Source organism: Desmodus rotundus, chromosome 9 (assembly GCF_022682495.2).
Source record: "Desmodus rotundus isolate HL8 chromosome 9, HLdesRot8A.1, whole genome shotgun sequence".
Taxonomy (NCBI): Eukaryota; Metazoa; Chordata; class Mammalia; order Chiroptera; family Phyllostomidae; genus Desmodus; species Desmodus rotundus.
This window is the reverse complement of record NC_071395.1, coordinates 39797413-39812624: the sequence shown is the minus strand read 5'-3', so window position 1 is coordinate 39812624 and position 15212 is coordinate 39797413. Positions and strand designations below refer to the sequence as shown.

Here is a 15212-nt window from a genome sequence, read left to right as displayed (position 1 = left end):
CCTGCCCCTCACCCCTGCCCCCCAGTCAGGGCAGGGCACAGCAGGTAAGCAGTGGAGGGAGGCTGTGGGGCCATCCCAGGGCAGCAGCCCTTCCCAGACCACGGGCAGCCGGTGCAGAGTGGGGATGGCTGCAGGCAGCAGGGAAGCAGCCTCCCAAGGCCTAGAGCCCCATCAGCCAGCCCAGGGCCCCTCCCCCCCCACCCCACCCCCCCGCCCCCAGCACTCCCACACTGCCAGCATTCAGTGTGTGAGCAAGGTAAACATAGACTGTTGCTCACACCTGACATGATCCTCAGCACTTTCTGCTTCTAGGGACACTAAGCTGGTATTAAGGAAGTCTGAAAACCACTTTAAAATCTTCCACTCATTCCCAGACATGTGTTTCTGTCACCCCTGACTGCGAATACTTATTCAATGTCTTCAGACCTGTCTTCCCACCAAGGGCTCAAGAGATGGCTCCCAGGATGCTCCTGACCACAGCAAGGGCTCCCTAGCGGTGGCAGCTACGTCCAGTGCCCCAAAGGCACCACATCCTTTGTAGAGGAAGACCCTCCACAACTCAACTCCTCCTTCTTGGAAACAGGGCTCTGTCATGGGACAGCGATGGGGTGTCTGAAGTTGGGGAGCACTGCCAGCCTGAGCAGGGGTGCCACCCTGGAAACAACCCCATCCTTCCTGGGGTTCATGTGCCTCTGGAAGCTGATGGGAGTCACAGCCCTGGAAGGCGGCACTGAGGCCCCACCACATGGCACCATACATGACACCGTGACAATCACTGGAATGTAGACCCTGAAGCCCTCAGGGAAAAGCCCCAGGGGTCCTGGGATGAGGCTGTTGAAAGGGAACGGGAGTACAGATGGCAGACGACTGGTGGGGACAGCACGTGTCCTCCACATCCCTTCTGCTGGCTTGCAGTTTGTCTATGTGGTTCACTCTCAAGGGACCAGGAACACCCTGCTCAGTCAGTGAGCGCCCCCATGAGGCCCTCGGTCCAAGGCCCCACCTTGGAGAGCTTATTGTTAACCATGCCAACCCAAACTCGACCAGCCAACTGCCTTACAGAACACACACATTTGGTCATATTTTTACTTCCTGGAGCACACACGCCGCCAGAGCAGGGCCTGAAGAACCACAGCACACGAGCACCCACACGTCCTGCTCAGCTCCACCTCCAAACTCTGGGAGCCCCGGGGAGTGACCTGCTGCTCCCTCTCTCTTGGTTTTCGAGTGTGTACTCTCTGTTATGGGCTGAATTGTGCCCCCATGCCCCAAATTCCTATGCTGAAGTCCTACCCCTAGTGCCTCAGAATGTGGCCTTATTTGGAGCCACTGCAGATGTCAAGAGTTCAGATAAGGTTATCAGGGCAGCCCTAATCCAATGGGACTGGCGTCCTGATCAAAGAGGGACATTTGGGCAGAGAAGGTGGCGCAGGGAAAACGCCACGCGAATGCAAAGAGGGCAAGCCTCAGAAGGAACCGGCTCTGCCGGCGCCTCGATCGTGCTTTCAGCCTCCGGACCAGTGAGACGAGAGACGGCTTCAGAGCCCCTGTACCGTCCTTCTGGGGTGCTTCGTGAGGCAGCCCAAGGAGATGTGAATACACCCTCAACAATCCGCCGCCGCCCGGCTTGAGGACTTTTCTGACTGCATGTAAATGGGACGTTGGACGTACATGCCCCCTGGGCACAGACGGTGGCCTTCACTTCTCCCACCTGCCATGGAGGGTGTCCTCACTCCTATCCTGTGAACTGATGGCCAGGCTCCAGAGCCCCCCCCTCCCCACACTTCTTCGGGCTCTCTCCCTCCGACTACATTTAGACCAACATCCCCGCACCCTGCTGGGACCCGGGAAGGAGCTGAGAGCCCCCAGCTAATATGGGGGAACTGCACCTTCAGTGGGGGCTTTTCCCAGCGCACATGGATGGCTCCATTTATTTAGCAATTTTTCCTTGCTTTTCAAAAACATCTCCAATTTTCTCCAAAAAGGTCTTTAACTTTTTGTCAGCTTTGTTCCAAGGCGCCTACTCTCCGGTTGCTTCTACATAAGCAGCACCCTGACGATGTGCCGCCTGCCCACAGCTGGCCTACAGGAGCGAGCCCTGGCCTCTGTGCATGGGGCTCACACGGCACCTCCACTGGATCTCTGAGTGACTTGATGGCTCAGTCCCCAGATCCCTTCCTATGCAGGGGATCACACCTATGCCCGATACTGCCGGTGCACGCCTCCTCTCCAGCCAGGCAGCTTCTCTATCTTGCCTTCTGGGCCTCCTGAGGGCACTGAGCAGACAGTGGCCTGGCGCCCCACTAGGCAGGCACAAGTTGGGCTATCTGGGAATGTGCCAGCACACAACTCACTCAGAAACTCTCCCGTCTCCCCCCTTGTGAGTGCCTGAGGGTTCCCCTCAGGGACACTCACCCTGTCAGCCAGGAGATAGGCACTCCCTAACTGGGAACCTCAGTATCAGCCCGTGGGTACACTGGGGTGCATGTGCCCACCTCGGGCTGTGCCCCATGGACAGTCCCCTCGATGTTGCATCCTGATGTGTGTACCACGCTGACACAGGCAGGGCCATGCTGGCTCACGTGTTCCAAGTCACGGCCATGAGAGGGAAACTGAGGGTCTGAGCAGAACCCCCTGGTGAGCTCTGGACTGTGACCAGGTCCAAGGTACCACTGCTAGGCGACCTGCCCCCTTGCCCCCACTGTTGCCCAGTGCCTGCAAAGGGCCAGAGAGGAGAAGGCCCCGAAGCTATCCTGGGGAGCAGCGGCTATATGCAAATGTGGGAGCAGCTGAAGCTGCTAATTAGAAAACCGAAACCAGCCATCAAAAAGGAAACACCGTAAAACACGGGAGTGAGAACCTCTAAAGTGCTCACGTGTTAACATCCCATGGCTGAAAGCACCCTGTGCTGAGTGAAGGGCGTGTTCCTGAGACACCCCCACCACGACCCCGGTGCAGGCTCGCCAACGTGTGGCCACAAACAGCAGGTCTCCTCCTTCATGCTGAGGCAGGTCACACCTCTGCTGTGGCTGAATGTCTGTGTCCCCCAAAATGCATACGCTGAAACCTACCTCCCAGTGTGATGGCCTTAGGAGGGGGGGCCTGTGGGAGGTGGTCAGGTCATCAGGGCAGGGCCCTCATTAATTGGATCAGTGCCCTGATAACGGCAGCCACAGAGCTAGCTGGCTCCTCCATGCGTGGCCACAGCAAGAAGGCAGCCATCTGCAACCTGGAAGAGGGCCCGCACAGAGTCTGGCCACGCTGGCACCCCGACCTCATCCCCAGCCTCCAAAACCATGAGAAACAAATGTCTGGTGTTTTTAAGCCGCCCAGCTTGTGGTGTTCTGTGGTGTTCTGTGGTAACAGCCCAAACAGACTGAGACCACCTCTCTTCAGTTTCTGGGAGAAGAGGGACTCTTCGCGGCACCCTCTAGAATGTACATTTCTATGAAATGCCTCGCCCAGCCAGGAAAGCTCATGAATTGGATTCTTAAAGAGCAGAGACTGTGGCCACAGTGAACGCTGGCTCTTCATGCCAGCTGGGGGTCAGGAAGGAGTGGGCGTGAGCACCGAGCCTGGCCTGCCCACGGGGCTACAACTAACCTTCAGCGCCCTCTGTTTCTCGGCCCTGCAGCAGCTGGGGATCCTCTTCCTCGTCCTCGGGGTCGGCCTCCTGTGTGCCCTCCTCCTTCACACTGCCACCGGTCTCCTCCGGGAGGGCCACCCCGGCCACCCCCTCCCCTGGCAACTTGGGGTCTTCTGGCTTGGGCTTCTTGGGCTGACTGCGTTTCCGGTGAGACCTGGAGAGGGAGAGTCATGAGACAGGAGGCGATCGAAACAGCAGAGGGGAGAAGCCCCAGGTCTGTGCTCATCCGTAGGAGCCCCCGCAACCAGAACTGGTGGACAGAGGGCCCGAAGGAGGTGGCTCCATGGGGCAGGGGAGGTGGAGGGAGAGAGGCTGGGCGGGGAGGGCAACAGGGATGGTGGGGGTCGTGTCAAGCGGGTGCTGACCACAGCAGGAGATGGGATGGCTGGACAAACCCCGGGCTCCAGGAGCCCCCAGGTGGAGGGGAGGGAGGCCAGGGAGTGTGAACACAATGGAACAGCGGCTGGTGGAAAATGCCCAGACGACCAATGAAACAAAAGGTGCACTTACGACAGCCCCGGCTTTCTGCTCTGCTCTTTCTTCCTCTCTAGATTTGGTTTCCTCTCCTCCTCAGTCTTTTTCCAGTGTCTGCTTTCTTTCAGACTAATTTGTCTAGAATGTAAATGTCAGGGAGTTTTTCTGTAGGACTGGTGTAAACTCCCGAAGACGCCTCATCTAAGGGCCTCGACTTGGGCACCTGCTTCCGTCGGGCCCCGCCCCCCGCTCCATGTGCCTCTCCACACTCAGGAGCTCCACACCAGGGAACTTCCTGCACCCACGCCCCTCGTCACCCTGTCACTGGCCTCCAGAGCAGAGCCCGTGCCAGGGGGGTGTCACATCTCCATGTCTAGCCTTGGCTCAGGGTGTGACAGTCCTGGGGATGGCGGGGACAAACCTTAGCCCCCAGTGAGAAGTCAAGCTGAGGCTTAGCTAATGGCTTCTTAGTGAAAACAAGGGAGAACTGGGGTTAAAAGAGAAGGAAAGAAAGCAAAAGGGGGTGGGCCTGCAGATCAGTGGCCAAGGCACTCCTGCAGAGGCTCTGGAAAGCAAAGTCCCAGAGCCTTCCAGGGAGGAGACACAGCGGCTTTTAGGTTGGCAGCAGGTGTGTGGTGCCCCAGGACCTCAGGCAGGGCACTCACGCCCTCCAGGGAATGGCTGAGGGGGGGGAAGCGGGGGGGGGGGGGGACGGGGACCCTCCCACATGGCTGTGGGCTCCAGGCCTCATAAGCAGCCCCCACTAACTACCCTTTTGTCTTTCCCAGTCAGCAGCCTGAGAATTCAGTGTTTCCCAGAGAGGGCTGGCTGTGGCTTCCCTCCATCTATGAGTTCTCCATGTGGCCCAGCGGGGTCAGACTCAGACTTGGAGACCCTGTGGGTGTCCCTGTGGCAGTCACACCTTCAAGGCCCAACATTCACCAAGAAGAAGCAAGGCTATCTGACTAGGGCAGGGTGGGCGCCCAGGGAGGCTCTGAGGTGCCTGCAGCAACAGGGCCTGAGAACCTCCTTGCTGCCTCCCCAGCCTGCCTCTGCTCTCCATGCTGGCTTCTGGGGCACCCCTTGCTCACTGTCCCCTAACACTAACCTCTGCTGGGCGTGCTCATGGCCGGGCTGCCTAACTTGAGGGCCCTGGCCCTGCTGCTCCGTCTCCTTTGAGCCCAGTGGGCACGTGACAAGCCTCCCTTGATGTTTGCAGCATGAACCACCCCATGACCAAAGGCGAAAAGCAGGGAGCATTCGGCAGCAGGAGCAGTGGAAGGATCGAGCAACATGGGCAGAGGCATGGCATCACACACAGCATGGCGTGCAAGGGTCACTGCGAAGGAGGCGGTGGGGGGGGGTAGGTGGGAGGGGACAAGGGAGCCAGAGATGCTCTCAACCACAGCAGAGCCATCAGCAAATCCACATGGGGTAAGTTTGGGAGATGGCTCCCATAGAGATGGGCAGAAAGCTCCAGGACCTGTCAGTAGACACAGCTGGCTTTTGTCACCAGCTGTCACCTTAGAAGGGGTTTCTCTCCAAGTCTGGGAACACTGTGGGCTGCAGGGCTGGGCTCCCAGAGCAAACCTCCATGCTGGCCCCAGGCAGTGCCCAGTATAGGGATGTCCTCCTACTGCCAACTCACCTGGCCTTGGTCTCCTGTGGCTGCCCAGTCCATCGGTGAGCTCTCTCACCCTCCCCTCCCCTGACCCCAGAACCAGCCCCGGAGGCCGCTTCTGGCCTATCTACCCGCTCCCAGGGCTGACCTGGGTGTCTCTATTGGGGCCCTATCTGTCCCAGGGAGCCCAGGCCTTCCTGTCCCCCTATACTTCACTAGGCTCAGAGCTCTGGGGATCCCAGCCCCAGTGCCAAACCCCAGTACCACCCAGCCTCCCCAATCAGAGACCTCCAGATGGGTGGAACTAGGTGGACAGGCTTAGGCAGAGGGCCATGCTCTCCTGCAGGGTGAAAGACAGACCCACTGTGTGAATATATAAACGGAGAGGCCAATGAGGAAGAACCTGTGGCCAATGGACCTAGGGTAGGAGGGAGAGGCACCCAACAGGCACACCCTACCCTTTTTCTGGCCAGAACTGCATCCCCTGGCTTCTCCCCAGACACCACACCTTCCTCTCTTGTAGCTGTTTCTCCTCTTGGTTACTTCATATATATGGTCTCCCCAGTACTGCTACCTTTTTTGTTATTTTTTTTGGTCTGGCTTCCTTTGAGAGTTACCAAGCTGCAGACACTTAGGATGTGGCCGCGCCTCCTGCTCCCACACCCGCCAGCTTCTCTGCCCAAATCTGCCACCATCTTCAGCTGTGGCGAAATTCCATGTTTACATTTTTCTGACTCTGTAAATATTCTTCATCCTTGCTGCCTGCATTGCATTCTTCATTCGAGGAGTTAGTAACTGACCTTCTTTAGGGTGCTTAGCTTTCCTGGTTATCTCCAAACTCTGATGTGGTCTTCTACGCAAGGTGTCCCATACTCCTTGGTGGCACCCTTATCTTGAGAGTGCTTTGCAGTCTCCTTGGTTGGATTTGGTTTCCCTGATCCTGTGTCTTTCCTGGCTGACACCTTTGTTTATTAGCTAGAGCACACCCTCCGGTAGCTTCTTCAGGAAGGAGGGGAAACCTGGGATCCTGCTTGCCTAAAAATATCCTCATTCCTCTTGCACATTCAGTTGATAATTTGACTTAGGTACATGCTTTTGGGCTAAAAATTAAATCTCTTCTAATTTTTGTAGCATATGACCACTAAGTCCAATGCCATTGGGATCCCTTGTTATTTATGCCGACATATTTATTTATTCATTCCAGAAGCTCTAGAGACCTTCTGTTTAATCCAAGCATGGTCATGTGCCAAGGTGCGCATAATTTTCCTCCCCTGGGCCAAACTTTAATCTGACAACGGGGCTCCCAGGAAACGTTCTTTTTGCTTTTCCTGAAACTCCTAGTAGATCCTCGAGTTTCTCAACTGAGTCTCTGACCTGTTTTCCAGGTTGACCTTGCTGTCCTGCCCTCTAGGAGGTTTCCAAGCTGTCTCCCAACCCATCTCTTATATTTCCTTTGCTCTCATTTTAAATGTCCAAGGGCCATCTCTTTCCTAAATGTTTCCTTTTATAGCAACAGGTGCTTCTATCATTAACGCACAGCCACCCCCTTCAGGGAAGAACGTGTGGGTCTGTCTCTGCTCATTGCCTCACCTCTCTGGGGAGTGCTTTCCTTTTCTGTTTGAGACACTCGTCGGGAGTTCCCTCGGAGGTTTAGGAGCCCCTGGCTGAGCTGTGCAAGGGACTCAGAAAGTCATTGGTGGCTGTGCATGTGTGAGCAGGGCTTGCTGAAGGGGATGGAGAGGACAGGAGCCCCTATAGCTTTGCTCTGCTGAGCCACTCTGTGACCCAGAGGACCCTAACAGTCACTAGATTCAGGCTTGGGGACACATAGGGTTGGCGGCCAGGCTTCCATAACCTCACCCTCAAGAAGGCCCCTCCGTCCTGCCTAGAATGGGCCAGGTTTGACCTCAGGAGGCAGCGGGGCCACTATTCTCTGCTGAGAGATGGGGTGGGGTGGGGTGGGGGGTACCCTGAGCCCAGCAACTCCTTACACAGCTGCCTTCAGCCTCCTTGTCCCAGGAGGTGCCCACATTTCAGAACCCTGTGCCTTTTCAAAGTCCCTCGGCAAAAATCAGCTGCACCCTGTCTGCTACCCCCCAGGCTGAGTTTTCTCTGTCCTGCCGAGTCAGGTATCACTCGCCTGTCCTTTCCTTCTTTTCCACGTCTCCTGCTGCTGCTCAGCTGTCATGGTCCCCTCTCCCATTCTTTGTCACTCATTTATAGTCATTTTAGTGGCATTTCAGGGGAGGAGGGAGATAAATGCACTTGTCAGGCTTAATTGGGCGTCACTCAGTTAAGTTCACACAAACCAAAAATTGGAACTGAGTCCAAACACCTGTACTGATAATCCCAGGATGGAAGCAGCTGTCCGTGGGCCCTGAAGGCAGGAGAGGCAGACTGGGGCCCTGCCCTGTGCAGTGGGCTCAGTCTGGCTCTGGGCCTGGTCACTGAGGGACCCAGAGCACACAGTCCCTCTATACCCTAAGGCAGGCTGTCAACTCCCACAGAACTGCTTTTACCCAGGACTTCCAACTCCACAGAGGGATCTGGGGCATCCAAGGCTACTGTGCCCACGCAGCCCCCTGGGTCAGGGTACAGGGGGGTGTGAGCTGTGCACCCCAGGGCCCTTCTCCCATTCGCCCAGCACCAGGACATGCGCCCCCTTTCCTCCCAGTACTCCCTGCCCCTACCAGTAAGTGGTCATGTGGTGTTTAGAGGCTTCTGCCTTGGAAATATTGCAGGTGTTCTGGGTGTTCTTCCCCAGCCCTTCTCTGGGGGAGGGAAACATTCAGTAAGTCTCCGGGGCAACAAGCTCCTTCAGGGTTTGGCAAGCCCCAGGGGTCACAGGGCCCATCCCTGAGTGGTCAGAAGCTATTTCTGTGGGGAAGGTCTCAGGAGCGTGGCAGGGCCAGGGTGGCCCTGGTGGAAGCAGGGTCAGAGGGCAATGGTGTCCAGTGCTCGGTCAGGAGGCATCAAAGTGGGTGCTGGAGCTGCTCCTGTCTCCTCGTTTCCATGGTGATCCAAGGGTGGTGGTGAGAGGTGGTGTAGGAGGGCGTGCAGGGCTGGGGGGCTCTTGGCCACACTCAGCTGATGGCCTCTCCCATGGGTCACGGCCAGTGGAGCCAGCGGGGGCTGGGGTGGGACAGGGACCACTAGGTGAGGGAGCGTTTCTCCTCTCTGTCCCCCTCTCCACACTAGCATGGTGGTAGCTGCCCAAACAGTCTGCAAGCATGTGTGCAGCAGGCTGAGCACACACGGGCTGCCACACGTGTTCAGTGGACTGTGTTTCTCGATGTTCTCACTGGAAGTAACTCCCAATGGAGGCGAGAGGAAAAACATTCTGCACATAGAGAAGGGCTGCGGAAAGCAAGGGGAGGGGGAGAGCCTGGCAAGACCCGGCCTGGGCGAGGCCCCAGACTCTGGGGTGGCCTGTGCCAGCAAGCCAGGGATCCTGCCTGCCGGCGAGGGCTGAAGAGGCCATACAACAAGGAGCAGCTCTGTGCCCTGTTTGGCACGGAGGAGGACAGTTATCCAACAAGGTGTAAGCATGGAAGATGGATCCACGAAAGGGCGCCGAGAACTGAGAAGACCATTTTCTCCCGCAGGGGTCAGCACCTGGCCTCTGCTCCAAATGACATGTGGGGCACAGTGTGGGGGGCTGTCAGGAAGACTGGACCCTCATTGTAGGGGTGGGGTAGGACCTGGCGGAGACGGTCTGAGAGGACCAGGGAGACGCTACAGGACCAAAGGACAAGGTGAGACCGCAGGGGGACAGGCCGAGGGGTGGAGGTGGAGGCAGCAGATGGGCACAGGGCCCACCACAATGCCACACCCTCTAAGGCAGGGGTTCCCATCCAGGGACACTGGGTGGTACTAGGGACATCTGTGGTCATTAGGTCGGGGGGACCTCCTGGCATTGACTAGGAGGGTGCATGGATGCTGCTCAGCACCCCACAGTGACCAGATGGGCCCCTGCGGAGAATGGCCAGCCTGAGTGGCCACAGTGCAGGGGGGCAGGGGACAGTAGTACATGGGGAAGAGACATGTAACCCTGGTGTAGAATCCACATTCGCCCTTACCCCTATCTAGCCCAAGCCACCCTTCCCTCAAACAAACTCTCTGAGGCTCAAGGGGCAACGCCCTCAGTGGCGGCCAGGCACAGCTGGGCAGGGGCAGGAGGGCCATGTACTGTGGGAATGGGCCAGGAGGGAAAGGCACAGGCAATTCCGAGTCACTGACTCTTAGGTGCAGGGTCCTGGTCAGTCCCCCAACCAGCCCTTTCAGAGAGAGCCGCCCCATGACTTAGAAAGAAAAGGGGATCCGTCTTATTTTACATACTGAAGGCTTCAAAGAAAATTATATCCTCGGGAACATGATTTAATTTGTTCTTCAGTCCCACTGTCGGAATATTACAGCTCCTCAGGTGGGAGACAAAAGAGGCTGAGGTGAGAGAGGAACACTCCAGAAAGGAACAGGGAGTGACAAGCAGGCCAGGAGCCCACTGAGGGTCCCTGGGCTGGGGGAGCAGAAGGGGGCAGCAGGCAGGAAGGGGCCTGCGAGGAAACTTCCTCTGCACACAGAACGTTCTGGTTAAGGGGCCCCTGGCCCTCTAATCCCATCCATTTCTGGACTGTGTGCCTATTTATTGGCAATCTGCTCTGTTGACCAATTAGACTGAGACACAATCAATTAGCCAATATGCAAATGTTGCATCCGGCTCTGTTCAGCAAGCTCGCCCTGCGTGCAGGGATCAGGAAAAACAACGAGAAGTTGCTGTTTGTGAAAACACACAGGAGAGTGGGAATCAGAAGGATGGACAACAAAAGAAATCAGAAGAGAGACTCACCTTCCGGCGGGCTGTCAGGAACAGATGTGAAAGTAATCTGGGCTGATGGAACATTCTCAGTGAGAGAGACCAAAGGATGAGGAAAGTGTGTGAGAAGCCAAGACTGCCCAAGATTCTAGATTCACAGACGAACATGTCGAAAACTAGAACAGCCCAGTCAGGGAAGAAGGTTCTGGACCAGGCATGATCACTTAGCCAGAATGATTTTTCCCAGAAAGAGTTCCAATTCTCCTCTGCAGAGTATGGGAATGCAACCGACCGGGCACAGCCAAAGGAAGAAATTGGCCAAGCCCCCACCCCCTCAATGGCCAGGCCCTGGGGCCAGCTGTCCATCATCAGAGGGAACAAAAGAAGCCTGCCTGGGGCCCAGATCCACCACTGTCTGTTCTGGTGTGGCCCACCAGCTAAGAAAGTGGTTTTTGTTTTTAAATAGTTCAAAAATAAAAATAATAATACTTTGTGACATGAAAATGATATAAAAATGTCAATTTCAGTGCCCACAAAGTTTTACTGGGGCATACCACGTTCATTGTTTATGGAATGTCTATTGCCTTTGGTGGCTTTCGTCGAGTTGAGTGCTTGTAAGAGAAAATGTCCACACTGGCCCTTCACGGGAACGCTGGCCAGGTTACTCTGTGCTGTCCCTCCCCGCCACAGCACACACCTGGGGCCCAGTGAGGACTTGCTGAACTTTCCTTGGGCACCAAAAATGAGTTTGTTGGAACTCTGAGCAGCTCTGAGTCCTGAAAGCTTGGATGTTTCCCAAAGAAGAGAGCAAAATGGGGACCAGCGCTCCCGGGGCTGCAAGGCGCCACCAGGAGCATAGTGCTCACTGCTGTCTCACTCCTGGCAGAAGGTCTGTTTCCTCCTCCTCCCAGACCTACCACCCACGTCCCCACAGCCAGGGCGCTGATGCCAAAAGGGTGTGACCACTTCACCCTCTCCTCCCCCACTGGACACCAGGCACAAGGTTGGAGAGCCACCACCACACTGTCTTAAAAGGCAGGGGCAAGGAAGGAGGGGGCTGGCTGAGATGGAATGGGGTTGGAAAGGCTAACCCCAGGGGTCAGGTTTCTCAGGACCTCCATGACTGTGAATCCGAGCAGCATGTTATCGAAACTCCAAAATGAGCGACCGAAAGACAAAATGGCAGGAGCCAGTGGCCCACACAGACCAAGCACTGGCCCCCTTGTGCCCCATGGCTCAAGCATGGTACCTGCCATTGCTCAGAGCCAAGGAGGGGCCCGGCAGTCCCAGCATGGAGACATTGGGCTCTTTGGCCTAGGGTCATAGCAGGAGAGAAGAGGGACAGTGTGTGCCATCCCAGAGAGGAAAGCAGATGGCTGGAGGGCCAAAGGGCTAGCTTCCCAGGAGCTGGTGGACAAGGAGCAAGAGGGAAACTGAGTCTAACAACATAGACACCCTGCCTGCTGTGAGGCCAACCAACCACACACACACAAGAAAGTCAGGGCCTGAGAAACACACTCTGACTCAGAAGCAGCAAGATATGGAAGAGGAAGAGGAGGAAGAGAAAGGAAAAGAGGGAGAGAAGGAGGGGACAGCCTTCGGCCACCTGCCAGCAGGGAGTGGCGGGGGTGGGGTTCACTTATGATCACCAGTGGAGCCAGGTACAGGGCAGCTCCTTGGCAACTCACCTTCGGAGGAGTTTGGCCTTGAGTGAGGCCCGGGAGGTGCTCCAGGTGTTGAGCTCAGGGCTGCTCAGGGCTGTGGGCCTGGTGTGGTCGAGCACCGTGAGGTCCTTGCCTTGCTTCCACAGCTCATAACGCTCTGGCTGCAGGATGCGCACGAAGACGTCCATGGAGATCTTGACCATGTCCTTCCGGCATGTGCACTGTGGAAGGCAGGAGAGACCCTCTGAGCCCGAGGGCAAGCCACCCCACACTAAAGGTTCTATCATGAGGCAGGAAATGGCATCTTCCAGTCCCAGCTGGAAGGTGATGCTGCTGAGTGTCCTTCTCCGAGCTGTACTCCCCAAATGGGAGCCTCTGGTCCACCACCTGGTACATGGTGCCAAGGAACAAGTGCCAGGCAGCCCAGAGTACACACTGCCCTGAGCAGGAGGGCTCCTGTGTCCAGAAGCTTCAAGCAAGGGGCAAACACATGTGGTGAGGACATACTCGAACAGGGTCTGCCTTCTGCTCTGAACACTACCCCTCCAACAAACCGCATGTTCTCAGAGCTCCTCCCTCCATGTGACAGTGTTGTGGTGGCCCCAGGGGCTGGGCATGTGCAGGAAGCACCAAGCCACAGGTATCTGGGGGACACTTGACACTTGGGGGAGTTGTGGGCTAGAGAAGCCAGCCAAGAATTCCAGAATCAGCTGTCAGTCAGCAAGAGGAACCCAGGTGGCCCTGGATTCCCGCTTACCAGTGAACAAGGTCAAGATCAGACCAGAAAAGCATCCCAATGTGAGAGGGAGGGCAAAACAGAGGGGACTTCTGATCTAGGGCAGGGCTGACAACCTCCAAAAGGGCCGAGTGATAATCATTTCAGCTGTGTGGGCCACACAGTCCCTGTCACAACCTCTCAACTATGCACTGTAGCTGGGAATCATCACAGATACTACATGAAATAATGGGCATGGCTGTGTGCCAATAAAACTTTATTTACAAAAAGAGGTGGGGGCCAAATTTGGCATAGACTGTGGTTTGCTGGCTTCCGGTCTAGTTCCAGAGGGTAGAGCAGCCCCTGGAATGGGTGGCAGATTTCTGGAAAAGGGGACTCCACAGGCTGTGTAGAAACTTGGGAAGGGGGTACAGAGGATGAGGGAACCTCAGGGGTGGCCTTGACCCTGGGGTGCTGCACTTGCCTCCCTCTAAAGTAGGCACAGTCCTTCCTCCTTCTGGGGACACACATATCTGGGGATATGCCTGCCCTAGAATGGTGGCAAGAGGCCTCAGTGTTGCTGCCCTTTGGGGATACCTGTACTGCAGACCCCAAGGCTGAGAACTCTCGTGGCCACACTATCTGCCTCCCTGTCAAATAAACAGGCTCAAGAGAAACCCATTTCCAGCCATGTCTACAACTCATCTCCATTTTAAATGCACATCTTTCCCTCCTTTTATAACCTTCTCACTGTCACTTTCTCCATGGAAATGAAGGAATCAGCAAGGACAACACTTAATTAAATGAGACATTATGTTCCTCGCCCTAACAAGCCCTTCAAACTTCCCTCAATTTCCTCCAGAGACAGTGAAGTATTTATGACCCCAAATCCGAGTCTGCTGGGGGTAGGGGTATGGGAGAGGCTGTAAAAAATGTCTTGGAAAATTTCCTGCAGACCCAGCACCCCTCATGCTCCGCACCCCCAGGCAGAATCTGGGGGCTTAAGACTTGGGAACAGCAATGACACAGCCACTCCGGGAAGGAGGGAATGCTGATGGCCAAGAGACTCCTAGCAAGCTCGATTCATCTGATGAAAACTGCACAACACAGGAAGGCTGGCAGTGTGACTCGGCTGTAGAGTGGCGAGACCACAGACGGTGCCCGTGTTTCAGAACCCTGGCTGGGCCGCGCTCTCCCCTGTGTCACCGTCGACAGCAGCTTAAGGATTTCTATCAGAAGCTCTGCAACCATTTTCCTTTAAGTAATTGAATAAAGCACCTGTGTACACCCGCGGAAGGGGACACGTGGACGCAAGCCAGGGAGCCAACTGCCCCAATGGCCATGAAGCCACTGGGACAGCCACCCTCGAAGCCCTCTGCAGGTTCTGTGTGGGGTGGGGCTTCTCATGGGTTGGGAGCAGAGATTTGGGGAGCACAGGCACCTGGTGAGGAAATAGAAGGAAGAAGGCAGGGTCTTCTGGGTCTCAAGGGGGGGAAGTGATAGCTTCCTGGATTTAGGACTTAGTGACAGTCATCTGGGTGGGCTGAGCAGCTGAACTTAGGGGTGCAGGCCACTGCAGACCCATCACTCTGTTTCAGCCCAACAGTTTGGGTAGGAAAGTTGCTAAGACAACTTTTAAAAAAAATTTTATTTATTTATATATATTTTAAAGAATTTATTTTTAGAGAGAGGGAGGGGAAAGGAGAGAGAAAGTGAGGGAAAGAAACACCAATGTGAAAAAGAATCATTGATCAGTTGCCTCTAATATGCTCCCCAACCAGGGACTGAATCCGCAACCCAAGCATGTGCCGTGACCAGGAATCGAACCAGTGAACTTTCATTTTGCGGAATGACACCCAACCAACGGAGACACACCAGTCAGAGCAAGCAACTTCTTAATAGGAACTTTCAGGGGCTGAACATGGCAGACGCTACAACAGCTCCCCCCATCGGGCCATCCTTTGTTTGGGGGCCATGTGCATAGGAGAACATTACATACAGCTGTCTCACTTCGACCCAGGAGCAAGAGCCTCCACGCTGCAGAGGCTGTTTTGGAAAAGGGCTAGGAGTGGATGGGAGGTCAGAGGCTGGTGGCGGGTGGGGTCCTCAGGGCAGCCTCAGAGCAGCGCTCAGGGAGGCAACTGAGTCTGAGAGCAAATTGCACTATCATTTTTCCTGGATTGTCCCCCCTTCAGCCCCTGTCAGGCTCCCAAACCTTTGGGACAGGCCATTTCATAGGGATTTGCCAGGACTGACTAAAACTGACAGCTTCTGCTGCT

General features: G+C 55.8%; 1 protein-coding gene across 2 annotated transcripts in view; it reads right to left on the bottom strand.

Annotated features, from left to right (window-relative positions):
- KDM4B (lysine demethylase 4B) overlaps positions 1-15212 on the bottom strand; it is a 128275-nt gene that overhangs the window by 27666 nt on the left and 85397 nt on the right. The window contains exons 10-12 of one of the 2 annotated variants that reach the window (XM_053930563.1): positions 12243-12439; positions 4157-4258; positions 3604-3800 (exon numbers count right to left, since the gene is read on the bottom strand). In XM_053930563.1, the coding sequence (XP_053786538.1) occupies positions 3604-3800; positions 4157-4258; positions 12243-12439 (496 nt within the window). The remainder of the gene's footprint in view (positions 1-3603; positions 3801-4156; positions 4259-12242; positions 12440-15212) is intronic. The other variant, XM_053930564.1, reaches the window with a different exon arrangement.